Below are 21335 nucleotides of genomic sequence, written 5' to 3'. Positions count from 1 at the left end.
GAGAGACATTGATAATGAGAAAGAATCACTGACTGGCTGCTTCCTGCACGTGCCCCACTGGAGACCAAGCCCACAACCTGGGGAGTCCAAGTGGGACCTGCTGGTTCACAGGTAGACGCTCAACCGAGCCACGCTGGCCAGGCGCAAAGGCTCTTGTGAGTACACCAAGGCTGCCTGGGTGACCCAGGGTAATCTCCCCATCTCAAGGTCTTCCCTCAGTCACATCTGCAAAGGCCGTTCTGCCATGAAAGTAACATTCACAGGTCCCGGGACCGGACACGGGCATCTTTTGGGGCCACTCTTTTGCTTACCACATTAAAACGTTCATTCCTGGGTGGTGGGATTATGGGAGGTTTTTGTTTTCTTGATACGGATTTTCTTTTTCTGGGGTGGACATGTATTCTTTGTGTCCTTTTTAGGAGGGAGTTTATGATTAGAGGGACAAAACTGTTCTAAAACTGGATGAGGGGGATGGTTGCACAGCTCACTGCATTTACTAAAAGTCATTGAATTGGATCCTTAAAATGGGGAGCTTTATGGCATATCAATTATACCTCAAATAAAGCTGTGAAAAAGCAAACAGTGGGTTTTGCCATTGAATCCCAAATGGCTTAACAACAACAAAGAACATAATTTATAGACAGACAGAAAATAAATATAGTGAGATGTGACAACTGGGGAGACGAAGAGGAGCTCGCTATACAGTTCTTTCACTCTGGAGTAGATTTACGGTTTTTCCAAAGGAAAACGGGCAGGGAGGACGAGGGGCGACAGCAGAGCATCTCCAGAAAGGACAGCTGTTTGGGCCCTCAAGTCCAGTTGCATTTGAGTTTCGACACCGCGCTCATGGAGGCCGGGTGGCTTGGAACTGCCTGCAGGCAGCCGGCACTCACCTCTCCCATCCTCCCCGTACCCCAGGTGAGGGGGGACCACAATCCTCCGCTTCTCTCCGATGCAAACACCCAGTAAACCTTCATCCATCCCAGCAATCACGTAGCCCTGCCCGATGTACGTGTCGAAGGTGCGGTTCCGTGAGTAGCTAGAAAAGAACACAGAGAGTTCCAGCAAGGGGACACCACAGCTGTGACATCAGTCAGCACGGTGAGGCAGCAGGAGGCAGAGGCCGCCACTCCCCGAATACTGTGACCTTATCTTTAAAAATATGTATGGTTTTATGGATTTCAGAGAATGAAAGGGAGAAGGAGACAGAGATAAAAACATCGATGAGAGAGAAACATGGATGGCTGCCTTCTACATGCCCCCTACTGGAGATCGAGCCCCCAACCCAGGCCTGTGCCTGACCGGGAATTGAACCAGCAACTTCCCGGTGCGTGCGAGGATGAGCTAAACTAGCTGGGCAAGTACAGGGAACCTTAGAATCCGAGGACACAGGCAGGAAAGGGCTCCTCTGTCCACACCCAGCGTCCAGGCTGCCCTGTCGACAGGTGCACCTCAGAAACAAGCCCTCCAGCCTTCTGGTCACCTTACGAATGGGACACAGCAACGAGGAGCAACCACAGAAAGGCAGCTAACGTAACTGAGACATACGCTTGGCAACCCCGGCACGCTGATGAAAAGAGCATCAAGGGGAGCCCTTATCAGAAGCTCAGCGCGCGTCCAAGGACAATGTCCCGTTTCGAAGGAGAACAGCTGCACAGGAGGGACATGAACACTCGGACGGCCAGAAAAGCAGCGTGTGCACCGAGAGCAACCGAACTCGGCAGTCTCCGCCACCGCCCGGGGAATTCTCCCTGCTGGGTTCCCGCTCACCACGCTGCCGTCTGGTGAGGACTTGGGTTTCCCAAGTGCCACTGGCAGGCGGCCCAAGCATTCCGCTCAGCGGAGATCCAGGCTCTGGGTGAACTGCCAATTGAGGTCAAGAATCATGAGTTTGGTGAGAACAAGAAGCAATTTCTTGAAGCCCGATGATTCCAGAATAAAAATCATAAAATTTCATCTGCCACGTCTACTACCCAACTCTGAACCACAGGGATCTGCAGCCGTTCTCCACCCCCACCTGGGGCAGAAGGGGCAGGAAGCCTGTCGTGGAAGAGCCAGTCTGTCCCACCATCCCCTCCCTGAGCACAGCCCCGGGCTGACTGCCTCAGAGAAGGTGGGGAGAGCTGGGAGGGCCTTCCTTCTCAGCACCCTCAGAGACCACCGAGCCAAGGGGCATGAAGAAATGGTCCTAACAGTCCTGGCCGGTGTGGCCCAGTTGGTTGAGCATTGTCCCATGCACCACGAGTTCGCTGGTTCAATTACTGGTCAGGGCATGTGCCCGGGTTGTGAGCTCGATACCCCTGGTTGGGGTGCGTGCATATGGGAGGCAGCTGATTGATGTTTCTCTCACACATCTATGTTTCTCTCTCTCTCCCCCCCCCTTTCTTTCTAAAAATCAATAAAAACATATCCTGGGGTGAGGATTTAAAAAAAAAATACTGTTTTGAAGGTGCAGGATATAGCAAGCTCTCATTCCTGTAAAAAATTAAAATAGGGGAATATGTATTTCAATGTATATGTATGGACGACCGATGAAATTCATAATACCGCTTCCCTTTGAAGAGGGGCACTGGGTGTCAGGGACAAGGACAGGAGAACAATTCTTCATTGTATACACTTTTATACTTTGAGGATTTTGAACTATGTCAATGCATCACTTAGTAGAAAATAATAATGTTGAAAAAAGAAAAAGAATACCATCTATCATACAAATTAGAAAGCTATAATAGCTTAAGGTCTGACACTGGCCCAGGAAGAGTTAGACCAATGGAAAAGGATAAAAATTCTAGACAAAGACCCAAAAGTATATTTTAAGAATTTGGTACGTAATAAAAGCCAGATATTTGATGAGTGAGGAAAAAAACAGCTATTCAATAAAGAGTGTTGGAAGCACTAGCTAACCATCTGGAAAAAACTAGTTTGATGCTTACTGTCACACTGAATACAACCAATTCCAGATGGATTGAATATTTAAGCATGAATGCATTCATAAGAGTGGAAAGGGACTGTGGAAGGTTATTAAGATTTACCCTGGTAGTGAGACGAGAAGGGGCTGATGGAAAATTATTATGTTCTATTATATACCTTTGCATTGTTTCCCTTATATAATAAAGTAGGGACTGGTAGCACAACATATCGTAATGCGTATGTGGCTTTCATTTTGAACCATGACTGTTACTTTTTCCCCAAAAAGAAAACCAAATGAAAAATTTAGAAGAAGAGACCGTAGGAGCAGGAAGAAAGGATTATTCAAATAAAATAATACCATATAACAATTCTTCTGAATGTTTCTGGCTGACTAAATAAACTCGAAGTCTCCTGCCTCGGAGGGACGGGGAGACTGCTGTCACGATTGTTTGCTCTACAGGAGTGGTTTCCAAACAGCCCGGGCCATTGAAGGAGCAAGACACGCCTGACACAGGCATGCCCCAGCCATCGCACACCCACGGCGGAGCCTTAAAAACCAAACACGACTCTGCATCACAGCAGAGACTGGGCAATTAGCTCCTTCGACTGCAGGAAGACAGCAGATCGCATCCAGCCAGTCCCTGCAGTACAAGGGGAGCCTGTAAAGTTTGGCAAGCGCTTTCATCTCCCTTATGTCTTTAACCATCTCCGGGCGAAAGGTGCTAATCACAGGTGAAAACCCGAAGCTGAGGGAGGTCAAATGCTGTGCACTGGGGACTGGAACCCAGGTGTCCTGCCACCAAGTCTGTTCTCTTCCCAGCCTTCTGCCTGGACCTCCCTTCTGGCCTCTTCCCCTCTAGGGCCCCACCGGTGAATATGTACTTGGATAGCTAAGCACAGGAGAGGGGTTTGGTGGGCATCTAAGGTGAACCTCTCCTCTTTTCCTGCAGATTCAGGTCCCACAGGCCCCCAGGGGACAGGTCTACCAGCCTCTGAAGGACTTCAGTTCAGCAAACAGCCACCTGTGTCAGAGCTGAAAACACTAACTCCGAGTCAGCGCTTGACAGCGCGGCCTTCGGACCCTGGTCCTCACCTGGAATCAAAAAGGGTGCCGTCCAGAAGCGTGCCGTTGTAATGGTACCTGAGGAAGTCCCCGCTCTGGCTGCGGCGCTCACAGTGTTCAGGGACCACCTTATTCTCGATGGAAATGCCATCCTTGGGGTTGTGCAGGTCCAATAAGGCAACATCGAACACCAGCGATGCCTGCCCAGGAATGTCCTTCCCTGGAGGGGAATGCAGGAAGGTCATGAAATCAGGACACAAGAACTGCCACTCAACACCCCGTGTGCGGGTGTAACTCATCCTTGGACGTTTTCAAGCAAAGCAAACCAATGTTCTTCCTCGTCTTGGTTCCCCCTGGGGTCTCACCGTGGGCCGGCAGGTACAATTTGAAGCCAGACTCCCTCAGAAAAAGGAGCAAAGTGATATTAATGACATAGAAGACTACTCCGACCATGTTGTCTATGCCTGTGCTGGCAAATCAAGGCTCCACGTGGGTACCCCCACATGCAAACTCCAAGACATAGCTCTGTGGGTGTGTTTGTGTAGAAATGCAAATGACAGACATTTAAAGGCTCAAATTCCAAAGCTCGGGTCTGCTTCTACCTAGACTTGTTCCTTGGAATCCACAGCCAGTTTTTTTTTGTGTTTTTTTTAAGAGACAATATGCAAAATGAAATCCTCTAGGTGACTCCAAAACAAGATATAAATAAAACTAACGTTGGCTGAGGTCAGAGAAAAAGTGACACCCACAGCCTAAAATACAAAGACTTCTCGAATCGTTTCTATCTCGCTTCTGGAGGGCACGGCCTCTCGGGGATCTTCCTGACAGCGAGGAGTCACTGAACATCAGCAACGTGACCATCCCCATGGTGAGCTTACTGAGCACTAGCTCGTCCTGCAAAGGGCAGCAGCCACCAGTCATGACCTCTAAGTCCAGTACTTTGGGATGAAAGTAAGTTCACTGACGAACCACCGACCTCAGCCCTCTCACTTGCCACTGTTCCACCATGCAGAGGAGGAGGCCTGGGCGAGAGAGCCACGTGGCGCGAGCCAAGCCTGTGCTCCCTCCGCTGGCTCTGGGTCCTTCCCTCAGGGGGATGATGAAATGGGCTGAAACAGGCTGCTGAGTCAGCCTCCGGAATGCAAGGTGTGGCCCATCCCGTGTGTGTGTGTGTGTGTGTGTGTGTGTGTGTGTGTGTGTGTGCAGTAGGATATGCATCTTTTTTCTTCTTTTTTTATTGATTTCAGAGAGGACGGGAGAGGGAGAGAGAGACGAAACATCAATGATGAGAGAGAATCATTGACTGGCTGCCTCCTGCACACCCACTACCGGGGATCGAGCCTGCAACCTGGGCATGTGCCCTTGTGACCAGGATCAAACCCAGGACCCTTCAGTCCACAGGCTGATGCTCTATCCATTGAGCCAAGCCTGCCAGGGCAGGATATGCATCTTTTGTACTTTTCTGAATCTTTTAATTTAAGAGAAAAAAGAAAACCTTAAAAGTCACCCCAAGCCTTAAATTTTTCTAGCATTATCACATACTAACTGACTATTTGTTGTCTTTTTTTAACAACTTTTGAGATATAATCCCCATACAATTCACCTATTCAAAGTGATACCTATACAGCTGAGTACAGTATTAAAGTATGAAGTTTTTAAAGCATTATTATTTTAAATAAACCTTTTATTTTGAATATTTAAATATTAATTCTTTAAAATAAATAAGTAATATTCCTCATATTTAGCTAGGCATTTAGTTTTATTATGTATGTCGGGTGCATGTGGATGATGTCAAAAGGATTTGGGAGCCAGGCGAACGAATGTCCATGGGCAAGGATGAGACAACCGGAGTATCGGTAAGATTAGACTGTCTAGTTCGAATCTCGTTTCACTGGTGGGAAAAGCATAGGCTAGGGCAGGGGTGGGCAAACTTTTTGACTCGAGGGCCACAATGGGTTCTTAAACTGGACCGGAGGGCCGGAACAAAAGCATGGATGGAGTGTTTGTGTGAACTAATATAAATTCAAAGTAAAGGAGCGGAGGGGAGAGCAAGAGAACCAGATAGAACAGCCGGATCCGGCCTGCGGGCCGTAGTTTGCCCACGGCTGGGCTAGGAAATGGTTTGCACCCAAGGTTATAGCTTATGAGGCAGTGGCAGGCGGCTTCCTTGTGAACGCCCATGACCGTGAACACATGGAGGTTCCCGCCACTCAGTCATCAGAGAGCCGGTGAGCTAGACCAGCACTGCCCCACACGACTCTGCAGAGACGGAAATGCTGCGTCTGCACCGTCCGGGACAGGAGCACTCGGCCATGTACACAGTCACAAGTAGCTAATGGCTACCATACTGGTCAGTGCAGTTTAGACCAACAGGTCTGGGGTATTTCGTGTAGCGAGCTGCATTAACTACTGCAATGACAATAAGGACAGCCCTGGCCAGCGCGCCTCAGTTGGCTGAGTATTGTCTGTGCACCAAAAGGCTGCCGGTTCAATCCCCAGTCAGGGCACATGCTCAGGTTTCGGGCTCGATCTCTGGTCGGGGGCATGCAGAAAGCAGCTGATGGATGTTTCTCTCTGACATCATTGTTTCTCTCTCTCTCTCTCTCTCTCTCTCTCTCTCTCTCTCTCTCTCCCCCCTTCCTCTTTCTCTAAAAATAAAACAAGAAAGAAATCTTAAAAACCAAAGAAGGACAGATGAGAGCGGCTTGAGTGTGAGAAGGACTTACCGTCTCCGTCTTCTCCGTAGGCCAGAAAAGGAGGAATGGTGATGATGCGCTTCTCCCCGACACACATCCCCAGCAGCCCTTTATCCATCCCAGGAATCAGCCAGCCAATTCCCACGTAGGTGTCATATGTTTTCATGCGATTATGACTGAATACCAACGAGAAAGGGGAGACGTTCCGTACCATAAGGACATTTCTAACTCACCCCTCAGTAGCGTTTTCGTTACCCACATCTCAGCTGAACAACGAGCCCATCCCCATCCCGGGAGACAAGCATATCTGGATCTTTGCTCCTAATCACAGAACACACGTCCTGGAATTTATAAAAAGCATGTAATTAAGCCACCGTGATTCACAAACTTAGGCTTGTTCTTCTAACCAAACACACCTACAAGGAGGGGAAAGGCTCACTTCCCCAGCTCAGCTCCTTCTGCCCACACTTCTCCAAGCTTCATATACATGCAGCCTTCCCCTCCTCCTTCCGAGGAAAAACTACAAAAATGTACCCAAAAATGCATGAACTCCTTGGTCATAGGGCCCTTCACTTAATGAGACCTGAAAATACTGTTCATTTAGATGAACCCTGTTCGTAGGTTTTTCTAAGATATTTTACAGTGTGGACTCTGGCACTATGGGGTGAAGAAGTTGATGCTGGTGAACGCTGGGAAGAGTCAGTTTTCTGGTTCCTCCATGGGTATAAAAAGCAGGTGAGATGGAGGGACTCCGGGCATTTCACGGATACGAGCATGGATGTGGGACTTACCTGGAATCGAACAGTGTCCCGTCTAAGAACGTGCCGTTGTAGTGATACCTAACGAAATCGGACACCTGGATGGTCCGAGGGCAGCTCGGGGGCTTGAAGTAAGTGTGAACCTGAACCTGATCCTCCGAATTCCAAATGTCCATCAGGAGAACGTCAAAATGCAGCACTGAGTCTGGGGGTATCACACCAGCTGGAAATTAAAGAGAATTCACACTGAGGAGCTGCCGTCGAGGGCTCTAGGGGACGCTGGCCTCCAATTCCCAACTGAGCCCCCAGGTCCTCCAAATGAAATACAAAGAAAACAGGAAAATAAAATGTTCCTCTCAGCAAGGGTAGCATTCACTACACCTGTGTTAACAACACCTTCCTTCATATCTAGAAGAAATGACCCTAAGAGAAAATTTAGCTCTGTGTGCATGTGCGTGTGTGTGTGTGTGTGTGTGTGTGTGTGTGTGTGTTCGCTGCTTCTTAATTTCCCCCCCAATCTAAAGCTTCCGAGGATTCTCCCATCGGCCTGACTGAACAGCCTGCAAATGTTCGGCTGTTTCTGCAGATGTGTTGACAAACACGGAACAGAAACTTACAAACGCCTTCACTCCCGTAAGCAAGCTTGGGGGGGATCTTCACAAATCGCCTCTCATTCACGCACATCCCGACCAGAGCTTGGTCCATCCCTGCGATCAGCTGTCCCTTCCCCACAAACACGTTGAAAGTGGAGTCTCTGTCATAGCTGGCGACCCAGAAGGTAGGGAGAGAAAGGAAAGTATAAATAACGTTCCCCTTAGTGAAACCCACCTTAGTGAACGTGTACCCGCGGACGGAGTGAGGTCACTGCAAAGCAAAAAGCCTGCAGTGGAGTTACTGACGTGGACACGGTTCTTACAGCGCCGGAATTTTTTAAATTCCTGTGAATAGTGCCAGCAAATCTAGTTAGATAGCATCAGCATAACTCCCCCCCATATATATAATATATATAATATGTATAATATATTATATATATTATATATATAATATATATAATATATATACATATATATACAATTTATTTTGAAAAATAACTTCCAATTCTACTAAAATTAGTTTGCTCCATTTCTTTTCCTTTTTCATTTTTTTTTTTTTTTAATGCAGTGAAAACACACTTAGGGCAGTAGAACAAGGGCAGGCACAGAAGGAACAGCAGGAGCGCCTCGGCTGGGCTGCTCTGGCTCGCTGGGAAGTCAGAGACAAGGGGCCGTGGAGACAGGTTCAGGGGGTGGGTCCAGGATGAGCCGCTGCTGCCCACTGCTCCCCTGGTTGCAAGTCTCCTGGGGTCCCTTAGAGCTTGGGGAATACATGCCTGTGGGGGGAAGGAAGAGGGGAGAGAAGGGCATGGACATGCTCCCTGGAGGGAGAGCACCCAGTTTACTCCATTTCTGTGTGATTGGTACCTAAAAACACCATCAACAGCCCACCCAGCGTGGCTCAGTGGTTGAGCATCAACCTATAAACCAGGAAGGAAGTCACGGTTAAATTCCCGGTCAGGGCACATGCCTGGGTTGCAGGCTCAATCTCCAGTAGGGGGTGTGTAGGAGGCAGCCAATTGATGATGTTTCTATCTCTCTATCCATCTCCCTTCCTCTGTCTCTAAAAGTCAATAAAAACATTAAAAAATAAAAAACAAAAAAATAGATACAATAAAGGTGGTATGGCCATTTTAAAATACCAGATTAAAAAAGCAATAAAAATTAATAAAAATAAAAATAACAGATTTCTGTTATGGTAATGTAATGTACAGCATGGGTCTATAGTTAATAATTGGCATATTATATTTCATATTTGTAAGCTCCTAAGAGCGTAGGTCTTAAAATTTCCCATCAAAAGAAAAAAATTTTTTGTAACTACGTACGGTGACAGATGTTAACTACACTGTGATGATCATTTTGCAATACATACAAATATCAAATCATTATGTCATACACCTGAAACTAATATGTCATATGTCAATTATACCTCAATTAAAAATTTGAAAACAACAACCAACAGATTTCTATTCCCTGGAAGAGAGGATACACTCATTAAGAGAAAAGTGCAGGTTACAGAGCCACGGTATAAAACAATCCCATTATGGATTTACATATATAGATGCACATGAAAAAATCCACAAGGCGATACATGGAAATAATATCAATGATAATCTATGGGTAGGAGATTACAAGTGATTTATCTTCCCTTTAATTTTCTCTTAATTTTCAAAATGACCATGTAATATTTGTGTAATAAAACATTCAGAGCGGTTGGAATTTACCTCATTAGGATACACTGCCCTTCATTCTGTAAGTTACTTCCACCTCTTCTTCCTTTTCTCTAAAAAAAGGCTGGGGACAGCAGCACATCCTCCTCCCACTGGCAGGGCAGCTTCCTCACACCCCACCCCCACTTCCCTTTGTCCTCAGTTTTATGGCTCATCTAATAGCCTTCCTTTCTCCAAGGTCGGTGAATAGAACACAAAATTCCAAGTTCAGGCCAACGAGCCAGAGGACAAAAGAATGGGTCAGCTTTGTGCCCTGGGCGGCTTTACACCTTAACCCTCCACCTCTGGAGGACCAACAGCCGCTCCCTGGAATGCCAGCTCTGAATTCCACGCGGCCATGGCCAGGCCAGAACCACCATGCCCTGAACCACCATCTAACTGGTGGGTTTATGTTAATAATGACCAGAACTCAAGGCGTCAAAGACTCCCCAGGCCCAGAACATGCAGAAATAGCAACAATGCACAGGCTGAAAACTACTTTATGTTTTCCATCCACAGCACTTGAATATAGTTCCCACACTTTTTTAAATAATGCGTTTATACACACACACACACACACACACACACACACACACACACACACACACACACACTAGAGGCCCGGTGCATGAAATTCATGCACGGGGGGAGGGTCCCCTCAGCCCAGCCTGCACCCTCTCCAATCTGGGACCCCTCAGGGGATGTCCGACTGCCGATTTAGGCCCGATCCCAATCCCTCTCACAATCCGGAACTGCTGGCTCCTAACTGCTCACCTGCCTGCCTGCCTGATCGCCCCTAACTGCCAGCCTGATCGCTCCTAACTGCCCCCCCTGCCGGCCTGGTCGCCCCTCACTCTCCCCCTCTGCACCCCACACAGTCTGCTGTTCGGTTGTTTGGTCATTCCTCACTAACCCCCCTGCCGGCCTGGTCACCCCACGCAGCCTGCTGTTAGGTCGTTACTGTGAGGGCGTCCTGACCAATTTGCATATTACCCTTTTATTAGTATAGATATCTTTTTTTTAATTGATTTCAGAGAGGAAGGGAGAGGGAGAGATAGAAACATCAATGATGAGAGAGTCATTGATCAGCTGCCTCCTGCATGCCCTCTACTGGGAATTGAGCCTGCAACAGTGGTACGTGCCCTGACCAGGAATCGAACCAGTGACCTCCTGGTTCATAGGTTGACGCTCAACCACCAAGCCACACTGGCAGGGCTATAGTTCCCAAATTTAATGAGAATGTTTAATAATTACTATTTAGAGGGTGTTTCTGATGTGAGGCACAGAGACAAACTCAGTTTTGCCATATACTCCTCATTGGATCCTCATACAACACTTTAAGGTGAATGCTGATACCTGGATTCCTTGGAGGTGAAAACATTTCCCAAACTCACATGGTTAGCCAAGTGGGGGGAAAAAAAGCTAGAACCCAGGACTGTTCAATTCTTACCATTCAGGCACAGGGCCTCCCTAGAGGATGTATAAAAACTGCTACTGCCTCGCAGTATTAATTTCTTCATTTGATGACCCCGTAAACAAAGTGCTAAAAACAGAAAATACCCTTCCAAAAGAAAATTGACATACTCAAGAAACGAACGGTGGAAGGCAGGCCAGTCTTATTTACTGCTGAAAACTCTGACCATCTGGAAAAATAAAGTTGTTCTGAGCACATTTGTGCTGATCAGTACAACTGGCACACATTCCTTGCAGCGCCCAGCCCAGCGCTGGTCATGAAAATGAAGGTCGGGAATGAGCAGTTACACAACCGGGCCCAGCATCTGGCTGATTGACACCTTTTGCACACATCCCAGGCCGAGTGCTGCGGGAAACAGATGATACACCCAAAGTAGGCAGTTCCCGGGAAGTTTAACAAAAGGGGTTGTGTGCAAAAGTGTGTGTGGTCAGGGTGCAGAGAAATGACAGGGAGATGCAGTACCCAAGGGGACCAGTAGGGAGTACTGTTGTCACAGATGGGCCTGAGGGATTCAGGGACAGAGATGGTAGCTCAAAGCACCCAATGGAAGCTAAGCTGGGACCTGAGGTCTGGGGACACCGTCCACCATGACTCTGCAGACAGGGAGCCTGGGAAATAAATATTTCATCTTTATTCACCTCCCTCCCGCTGTTCTTTTGCTGATGCCCCATTGGCTGAACCCACCAAAAGCCAAATGACAAGGAGGTCACTGATATAACCCCCTGTATCACTGGAATGGGGAAAGTGGACCTAGAAAGGCAAGTGGAAATCATCCAGCACCTCCCACACTCCCCTTTCCTCTCCACCAGCTTATTTTTCTCCCCTGCTCATTCTCTACTGCAGACCCTTCCATTGCTGCCCCTGACACTTGTACCTTCCCCTGCCCCGAGCAGGGGTGGAGGGTTAGGGGGTGGGGGGTGGGAGGTGCTTGTGGTACTCTCCAATGATGCTCTTCACAATTATCAGCCCAAAACCCACTAAGACTGGAGACATCATGTAAAACCATCATATGCACCTCACTCAGCTGTATACCCACAAGCACACACCGCCTTGCAGCATGTTCCTCAGGATAAATGGCTACCCCTGGCTGTGTTCTTAAAGCACAAACACTGTGGATATACTGGTAAGTGTAGGTTTCAATCTGCAATGAGGATGAATCTTGAGAAGAACATAAGGCAAACTGAACACATTCCCTCTCTCAGGTCCCCAAAGCCCATTCCTTCCCCAAGCTCCCAAGCTCCTCTCTTTTTTTTTTTAAATGTTTGCTTATATTTATATATCTATATATATATATATCGATATATATAAAAGCCTAAGTGACCAAACGACCGAATGACCAGTCAACCGGTCACTATGATGTGCACTACCACCGGGGGACAGATGTTTAATGCACAGGACCAGGCTCCCTCCTGTCTGGATCAGGCCTGCAGGGATTGGGCCAAAACCGGCTACCCAACATCCCCCGAGGGGCCCCAGATTGTGAGAGGGTGCAGGCCAGGCCGAGGGACCCCACCAGTGCATGAATCCGTGCACTGGGCCTCTAGTATATATATAAATTGATTTCAGAAAGAAAAGGAGAGGGAGAGAGAGAGAAACATCAATGATGAGAGAATCATTGATCGGCTGCCTCCTGCACGCCCCCTACTGGGGATTAAGCCTGAAACCTGGACATGTGCCCTTGACCTGATGGACATGTGCCCTTGACTGGAATCGAAGCTGGGACCCTTCAGTCCACAGGCAGACACTCTATCCACTGAGCCAAACTGGCTAGGGCTCATGTTCCTCTTTTTAAGCGAGGACTTAGAAAACCAGAAACGAGTTCCCTGATGTCAAGAGATGGCAACTACATTTTGGAAGGTGGAAAGGGAATGGATGAGCAGGAACTGACCTAGAAATGAAGAAACAGAATCTCGATGTATAGAAAGGGGATGTGGCCAAGGGTGGGTGCCCTGTGCCTCCCGGAGCCTGCAGGTGGAAGGCAGCAGGGCAGAGGAAGCCTGGAGCTGTGTCAGAGCATCCCACCCAACAGGGCATGTAGTAGGCGCACAACAATATTTACTGAACGTCTGGACTCTAAGGCCTGCGGGCTGGGAATGAGATGACCAGATGCTAAAGATAACAGGAACTGGTAAACTTCAGTCCCCCAAGGAAATCTGAGCAAACAAAAGAGATCATGCCCCTCTAGGGAGACAAGGAGTGCTAGGAATACTACAAAAATCCTAAAAGCTGAATCAGGACTGGCTGACCAGGTGCTCCAAGACCCGGAGAGGGAGAGGAGTCCCACAGACACCTGCAGGCAGAAAGCTGGTGTCCTCTCCTTGGGTCTGGAGCAGCAGCCACAGGGGCGTATTAACAAGCCCACAGAGGCTCCGAATAAAACCAAACCAGGTCCAAGCCAGTGGCCAAGGGCTGAAGGGCTGGACCTCTTGGCAACTGCAAGTGCCCATAAGCTGAACCATCACCAACTGCTCCCAAGCGCCAGGCAGAGATGCGGGAAGAAAGCTCTGTGGAAAGAAAGGCCCTTTCAGGTTTATGACTCTGGTTGGGGTGACAGCCATCATTTCCCTCTGGGCACAATCTCCAAATCAGCAGCCAAAGCCCAAAACACCTTAGATTTCTCCTCCCTCAAGATCTTTGAGCAGGAATAGCAAAGTCATCCCTAATACTTCATAAAATCCCTAAGGAAAGGGGGCCCTAGATAAAAACCTCACATTAGTAAAGCACCTACTGTGTGCCCTGCCCCTTCCACTCCTCTGTCCGCACTGCAGCCACAGGGACCTTTGTAAAACACAAATCTGGTCCCTCATTCCCCTGATTAAAACTCTCCAATAAAAAATAAATAAAAAAAAATAAAAAGCAAACTCTCCAATGGCTTTCCATTGTCCTTAGTCAACGTGTCCATACTCCATATCCAAGCAGGCAACATCCCTCTAACGCTGGCCCAGCCCTCCCTTCTGGCCTCCTCTCACCTCTTTTTTTTCTCCCCTCGGCCACTCCCACGCTCCCACTCCCAGCTCAGGCCACAATGAACAGATTGAATGTCCCCCAACACAATGCTCCCACCTCCAGATCTCAACTATGCTCTTCCCTTTACCAGCCACACCCTCTTCTCCCTACAACCCTCACCCCTCAGCATCTCCCAGTAAATTGTAACCCTCCTCAGGTCTCATCCCTGAAATCCGAGGACTCCATCCTGAACCCTACCCCAACATGACATGCGGTCAAGCCTTCTGTGTGCTTCCATAGCTCCTTGCTTTTCTGCCATCCATTGTATATATGGTAGCCCGTAGGCTCTGGCACTAAAATGCCTTGGTTCAAAGTCCCACTCCACCACTTAGGAGCTAGTGACCTTCGGCAAATTACTTGAACTTCCTGAGCTTCGGCTTCTTCATTCGTAATGAGGTATCTACCTCACTGTCTTGTAAGTTAAATGAATGAATGTATGTAAAGACATGTGATAAAAACTACATGTGAACTCCATGTGAGAAACAGAAGTGTGTGCTATTATTCTTTCTTTTTTAAAAAATATATTTTATTGATTTTTTACAGAGAGGAAGGGAGAGGGATAGAGAGTTAGAAACATCGATGAGAGAGAAACATCAATCAGCTGCCTCCTTCACACCCCCTACTGGGGATGTGCCCACAACCAAGGTACATGCCCTTGACTAGAATCGAACATGGGACCCTTCAGTCCGCAGGCCGACACTCTACCACTGAGCCAAACCGGTCAGGGCGCTATTATTTTTTCTGTACCACTTCACTATGTAATTGCTGAACTGTCAGTGGTAGGGGCAGGGAGGGGACAGTCCTTTCCGGGGCAGACACTGCATCCAAGTTTGCTGAGTGGACGGTAGCCCCTCTGTGCTCTACCCACTGTCCCACACCGCCTCAAAGTGGTTGCCATGCCTACAAGGTAGAAAGTATCAGACAACTTGTTCTAGTGGGAATTATTAAATAACACCAGTGTAAGCAGGAAATTTTTCCTATTTTTAGCTAAAGAAGCAAATGAAAGAGGACACACAAATGGTCAATAAACATGTGAGAAGATGCTCAGCATCATCAGCCTGAGGGAAATACCACTTAAAACCACAATGAGATACCACTGCACACCCACCAATAATTAAGTGGCTATAATTTAAAAAAACAATGATAGGTGCTGGGAGAATGTGGAGCAGTTAGAACCCTCATGCACTGCTGGTGGGAATGTAAAATAGCGCAGTCAACTGTTGGAAAATGCAGTTCCTCAAAAAGTTAAATAGAGTTACCTAGGGTCCAGCAATTACACTCCTGGTGCTGTGTCCTTATTCCACATTTTGTTTTCCCGTTATCAATTGGTGGGCATCTGGGTGGATAGTACTTTTTGGCTATTATGAATAATGATGTGTGAACATGCACGTACAAAGTTTTGTGTGGATATATGTTTTCATTTCTTTTTTGGAGGAAAATGTCCTGGAATTGGATAGTTGTATGTTGGCACAACGGTGACTAGACTAGAAACCACTGAACTGTACACTGTGAGGGAGTTGTTTGGTATGTGAATTCTATCTCCAAAACAAAAGAAGTGATTGGAACAATAGTAAGCCGACATGTGCAAAGCACTTGCGATGGGCCTCATAGCACGCTAAACAGCTTTTGTAGATTCACTCACTGTCTGCAATTTCCGAAGAAGGAAAAAAGCAAGAGAAGGTCAGAGCATGCTTAAAAAGACCAGTTCAGGAAGAAGCCTGCCCAGCCTGGGCGCAGAGTGGGTGCTCAGCAGTTCTCTGCCTAGTCCGCTGATTCACTGCGATGTGCCCCAACAGACCTGGTCCTAACAAAGCCTTGCGGGGAGGGCCTGGAGCTGGAGCCGGAGAGGCCTGTTCACTCTGGACGTGGATTGTCCGAGGTTTCAGTCTGACTCCACTTAAACAAGCGTCTTAGCCTCAGGGCCTCAATGACTTCACTGGCCTAATGGGGGTAAGAACAGTACCAACCTCAGGGAACTGCTGTAAGAATTCAGAGAGCTCGTTCTATGGAGAGCACTTAGAACTACCCTGGCACGTTGTAATCTCCATACTCTCAGCGGCCGCTATCATTGGCATGAGCATCGCTGACTAGGTGAGGGGCCTGCGGGAAGGCACAGGAAGGGGGCGGCAGGCGCACAGCCACAGCGACCCCGGGGTCGGGTCGACCCGCGGAGTGCCGCTCTCCCAAGGGTTTCCCGCGTGTAAATGAATTGGGCGAAGAGGAGCGAGGAGCGGGAAGCGGAGAGCTGGGGGGGGGGGACACAGCACCAGGGGCGTGACTTGTCCCAGCTCTGCTGCGCAAGGTCGCGTCGAAGATTCCAGCCCGGATAAGAAGACCCGGGGACCCCGAGGGCCGGGAGGGACTGAGGGTCGGGGAGCTTTGGGGTAGGAGGAGGGAGAGGGAGGAGCGCGAGGTTCGCGGGGCGGAGCTGGGGGAGGTCCGTCAGGAGGGAAAGGCCTGTCCGGAGAGAGGGAAGCGGGACAGCCCGCGGGGCGCGGTACCTGGAGTCGAACTTCTGGCCGTCGGGGAAGGTCCCCACGTAGTGGTAGCGCACGAAGTCGCCGCTGCGCACGGTGCGCGGGCATTCGTCGGGCACGAAGCGCCGTTCGATCTGCAGCTCCGGGTCGGAGCCCAGGCCCAGGCCGGCCACGGGCGCCGCCTGCCCGGTCACCCAGAGCAGCAGCAGGAGCAGCGGCGGCGGCGGGGGTCGCCAGCCCCTGGCCCTGAACGCCATCGGAGGCGGCGAGGAGAGGAGCGGGGGTCGGGCGCGGAGACGGCGTGGGTGCGCGGAGCTCGGGCAGCGCGCGTGGCGGGCCTGGGAGCAGCCGCGTTTGCAAACGTGGAAATGAATCCCGGCCCTCCCCAGGCCGCAGCCACCACCCCCTCGGCCTCGTCCCCCGCCCCCGGCCACATCCGAGCGAGGGGAGGAGCTGCGGCCGCGCGCGGGGCGGGTCCGCTGCGCCCCTGCGCCGCCGCCCAGGCGGCCCTGCCCTGCGAGCCCGCGGCCCGCCCCGGGAAGAGGACCGTCCCCAGGGAGAAATGGTGCGCTCCTCCGGACTGGGCTTTGGGCCAGAGCTGGGAGAGAAGAGCATTTCATGCCGAAGCAGACCGCTGGTCTCCGCCAGTCCCCGGAGACTCCGGATTTAGAACCACGAGAGGCTCCTACGTGGCCGCGGGTCCGATTACCCTTTGCTGCTTTGGAGAAGGAGAAAAACAGATTTTTTTTAAAAACCTAGTTACAAGGATGGAGTCTCCACTGAAAAAAGACTGGGAGTCTCCAGTCTTCAGGATTAGAGAGGGGAGGCGTGCGTTGCCAGACTCCCTGGACAGTTGTACAGGTGAAAGTTTCAAGTTGCCAGCTGTGAATGTTCCCCACGCCATCCAGGTGTACTGCGAGCTGACTTTATAGCAAACATCCCACATGGCTTCAAACACGTGACTAAGCCAGGTAGGGCTTCACAATACTCAGCTGTGGCAAGAAATTCATCGGAGTAGTTAAAGGCATTGAGCTTAGAGGCGATTGTCCTCATTAGAACCTGGCGCCAATGAGAGCAAAGCACCAGGTTCTGATTCATTTTGGAAGTGTAAACCAATGGTTGTGAGCGCCAATTCAAAGCGAATAGCGATTCCCAATGTGAAGTGCCCGTGAGAAAAGGAGACTTTATTCAGTGCAAACAGCTCAGTTGGGATACAGAGTGGCCCTGAGAACAGCACAGCTGTGGGACGGCTCAATAGTGTCACAGCTCAATTATGAAACAGCACAGCTGTGAGTCGCCTGCGGGGGGCCAGGCAGCCCTCCGTGAGGCCCCTCTCCAGCTAGACAGCCTGCCCCGCCCCGCTTCGGTGGCCTGGCTCAGACGGCAGCAACACAATGCAGGCAAGCGGTTCAGTTCAGGCTTCTCCCTGAAGTTCAGTTTGCAGGAGAGGCCTCTGGGTAGAAAAGGCCCCGTTTTTTAAAATCTGAGCTCAGTTAGCCCGTGGGAGCCCCACTTAGTAGGTATCTTCTTTCTTAGGGTCCACAGAAGCAAGCAATTCTGATATCAAAATGTGGCAAAGATAGCAAGAGAGAGAGAAACTGGGCACCGATCTAATACATACATACATGTGCAAAAATACTAAATAAAAGGTGAGCAAATTGAAATCAACAATTTATCAAAAGAATAATACATATGACATGTGGACTATCTAAGCGACCTTTTATCCTCTGCAAAATGAAGATAAAACATGATAATTACAAGATTATTATAGAGCTTATGAGATCCCAGGATCTAATGAGAAACTTAATGTAGCACTAAAGAAATGTTCACTGTTCCTATTAGAGCTTATTCAATGGAAATCGAAAACCTATTCATATAATTCACCCTATGAACACTGTTAGTCTGTATGGCTTGGGTAAAGCTGATTTCACCCCTGGGAATTGAGGTGGGCATGTGACATAGGCTGGGCCAGTCAGAGTACGGCTTCTCTCCGACCAGAGATTGTTTCCATAGCAGCTACATGACCCTTGCTAAGCCAAGGCATATAATACATGGAAGTCCTATTGGAACTGAGAAAGGCTTCTTCCAGGGGCTGCTAAGTTGTTGGCCACCTTTGCCCCAGCCGTGGGAGAACTTTTGTGAGAATGAAGCCGAGAGAAAGAGAAATGGCTGACTCGTAACATTTCAGCACCTGGATCAGGCCATTCCTGAAGTTCTACCCCATGACATCGCATATATGTGAGAAAATAAATTCCTTAAAGAAACCAAGCAGGTTTATTTGGATTTTGGTATATTGTTTTCAAGACTCGATTAATGTTTGCTAAATTGGAACTATCAATCCCTGAGTCTTCTTCCTGAGAGATTAAATCATTGAGTTAAGCAAATATTTGCATCAGTCAAGACTTTCTTTTTTTTTTTTTATAAAGTGTGATACTAGATAATTTTATTGATCAAAACTCTTTCAATTGCAAGTGTGAGAAGAACAACTTCACTGGTTTTGCATGGAAGTATATCCTAAAGTTTTCAGCTTGTTTGCTTGCTATAATGTTTGGTATCTTCTTTTTGTTTCTTGTACTTTAGGGGCACATCTTGACCAGCAACGAAGTCTTCCCAGGAGAGGAGGAACTATTGGCTCAGGTCACCTGCATCTACAACTGGATTGGTTCGTACACCGATTCTTCCCTCTCAGAGGGAAACCTGATTTCTAAGTTCTGGGACACATCCATGTAACACTGTATGTCTGTTCATAGTCTTTTGTGTGTTTATTTGGACTTCCCATAATAACTCTGAAAGAGCTCCCCAGGTATTTTAGGTATTGATTATATTAAATGCCATGTTTGAGGGAAATATCCTCTATACTATTTTTTTAATTAATTTCTTTATTGATTAAGGTATCACATATTTGTCCTCATCCCCCCATTCCCATCCCAAACCCCTCCCCATGCATGCCCCCACCCCCCTGTTGTCCGTGACCACTGGTTAGGCTTATAGGCATGCATACAAGTCCTTTGGTTGGTCTCTCCCCCTTACCCCCACCCTCCCCTACCTTCCCTCTGAGGTTTGACAGTCTGATCGATGCTTCCCTGTCTCTGGGTCTGTTTTTGTTCATCAGTTTATGTTGTTCATTATTTCCCCTAGATGAGTGAGATCATGTGATACTAGAAATACCCTTATAAGAACCGAAAATGAGACAAGCAATAATGGTTATGCTGGGAGGCAAATGAATCAGTCTGTAGTGAGTTTCTTTCTGGGCCAACAGTTCTTTTGAGTCCCAATTTCTTTCTTTTTTAAAAAATATATTTTATTGATATTTTATAGAGAGGAAGGGAGAGGGATAGAGAGCTAGAAACATTGATGAGAGAGAAACATCGATCAGCTGCCTCCTGCACACCTCCCACTGGGGATGTGCCCGCAACCAAGGTACATGCCCTTGCCCAGAATTGAACCCAGGACCCTTCAGTCCGCAGGCCGATGCTCTATCCACTGAGCCAAACCGGTTTCGGCTTGAGTCCCAATTTCAATGTCAAACAGTTCCTTATGTGTACATGTCAGCGATGATATTTCAGTTCTGGATGGTGGACAAATGGTAATGCAGGTCCGACCCTCTCTGGTTTGGTCCTGGGCAACCTGCCGCGACGCACAGCTGCTGACTGCTAGTATGGCAAGGCGTCATCAGCGTCTTCCATCTCTGGACTGTTTCTCTTCTGTCTTCATGGCTGGAGCAGTCCTGTCAATTCCTCTCTGTTGCAGGAATCCACATGGTCTTGGAGGTGTTTTCTGAAAATATACAAACATATTCTCGACCAAAAGTTAATAAAGGAATCTTTTCTATAAATTTGACTTGGGATCCTTTTTCATTTTTTGCCCAAACGATTTTCCTTTGGCTTGTTTTGACACCATGTGTGTTTTTCATGGGTGTCTTGCTGTTAGCATTTCAAATGAAAGTTAATTTTCTAAAGTAAAAATTTTCTAGATGTAATTTACTTATAGGATATTTTTCCTTACATGATATTCTTCTACTATCCCCCCTTTTTTGATTTAAATATTAGGAGGCTTTTGGAAATTTTATAATGTAGTCTTGATAGCTTTTAAATTTTAATTTTTTGCACTAAAATATGACTGCTTTAGGTTCATTACATGTTACGCAATTTTACCATGAGATGAACTACCAATAAAAATTTTAGTTAACACTTTAGGAACAGCTTTTTGTCCAGTACCATTAATTTTTCCAGAATATTTGCTTATTTCACTTAGCCAATTTAAATTAGTCTGAGAACTTGACTACTATTTTACTGTCAAATTTAATACTCTAACAACCATCTTATTTTACCCTATAAGTATTAGTGGAAAGGATTATTTGCCTTCTTGAGTAGGCCCTGAGCATTCCTGGTGCTAGGTTAGATTTAGATATCAAAAACCCACTTCCCCATACCAAGGGTACAAGACAACTCAAACAAGTCTTGTTGCAGTGAAAGGGCAGCTGCTGTCGGCCAAGTCTCTGTCTGTTACCTGGGTCCTGATTTGTGCTGGGCATGGGAAGCGAAGCAGCCATGGGGGCAGGAGACCTTCCTCAGAAGGGGTGAGGGTTCAGGCCCCTGCAAAGTTGGGGGGTGAGGGTCTGTGCCCCACCTCTGTTGACTTCCAAGTTCTCT

At 48.1% G+C, this 21335-nt stretch overlaps 1 protein-coding gene across 1 annotated transcript in view; it reads right to left on the bottom strand.

The window, feature by feature from the left end:
• FKBP9 (FKBP prolyl isomerase 9) overlaps nucleotides 1–16940 on the bottom strand; it is a gene marked incomplete at its 5' end in the record, with an annotated part of 29351 nt that extends 12411 nt beyond the window's left edge. The window contains 6 exons of the mRNA XM_080665414.1: nucleotides 894–1039; nucleotides 4001–4190; nucleotides 6697–6842; nucleotides 7458–7647; nucleotides 8042–8187; nucleotides 16708–16940. Of these exons, the coding sequence (XP_080521540.1) occupies nucleotides 894–1039; nucleotides 4001–4190; nucleotides 6697–6842; nucleotides 7458–7647; nucleotides 8042–8187; nucleotides 16708–16940 (1051 nt within the window). The remainder of the gene's footprint in view (nucleotides 1–893; nucleotides 1040–4000; nucleotides 4191–6696; nucleotides 6843–7457; nucleotides 7648–8041; nucleotides 8188–16707) is intronic.
• Between the last annotated feature and the right edge of the window lie 4395 nt (nucleotides 16941–21335).

The sequence above is a fragment of the Plecotus auritus genome (genome assembly GCF_963455305.1).
Source record: "Plecotus auritus genome assembly, chromosome: 4".
Taxonomy (NCBI): domain Eukaryota; kingdom Metazoa; phylum Chordata; class Mammalia; order Chiroptera; family Vespertilionidae; genus Plecotus; species Plecotus auritus.
Note: the sequence above shows the minus strand (reverse complement) of the source record. Positions and strands in the feature narration are given on the sequence as shown.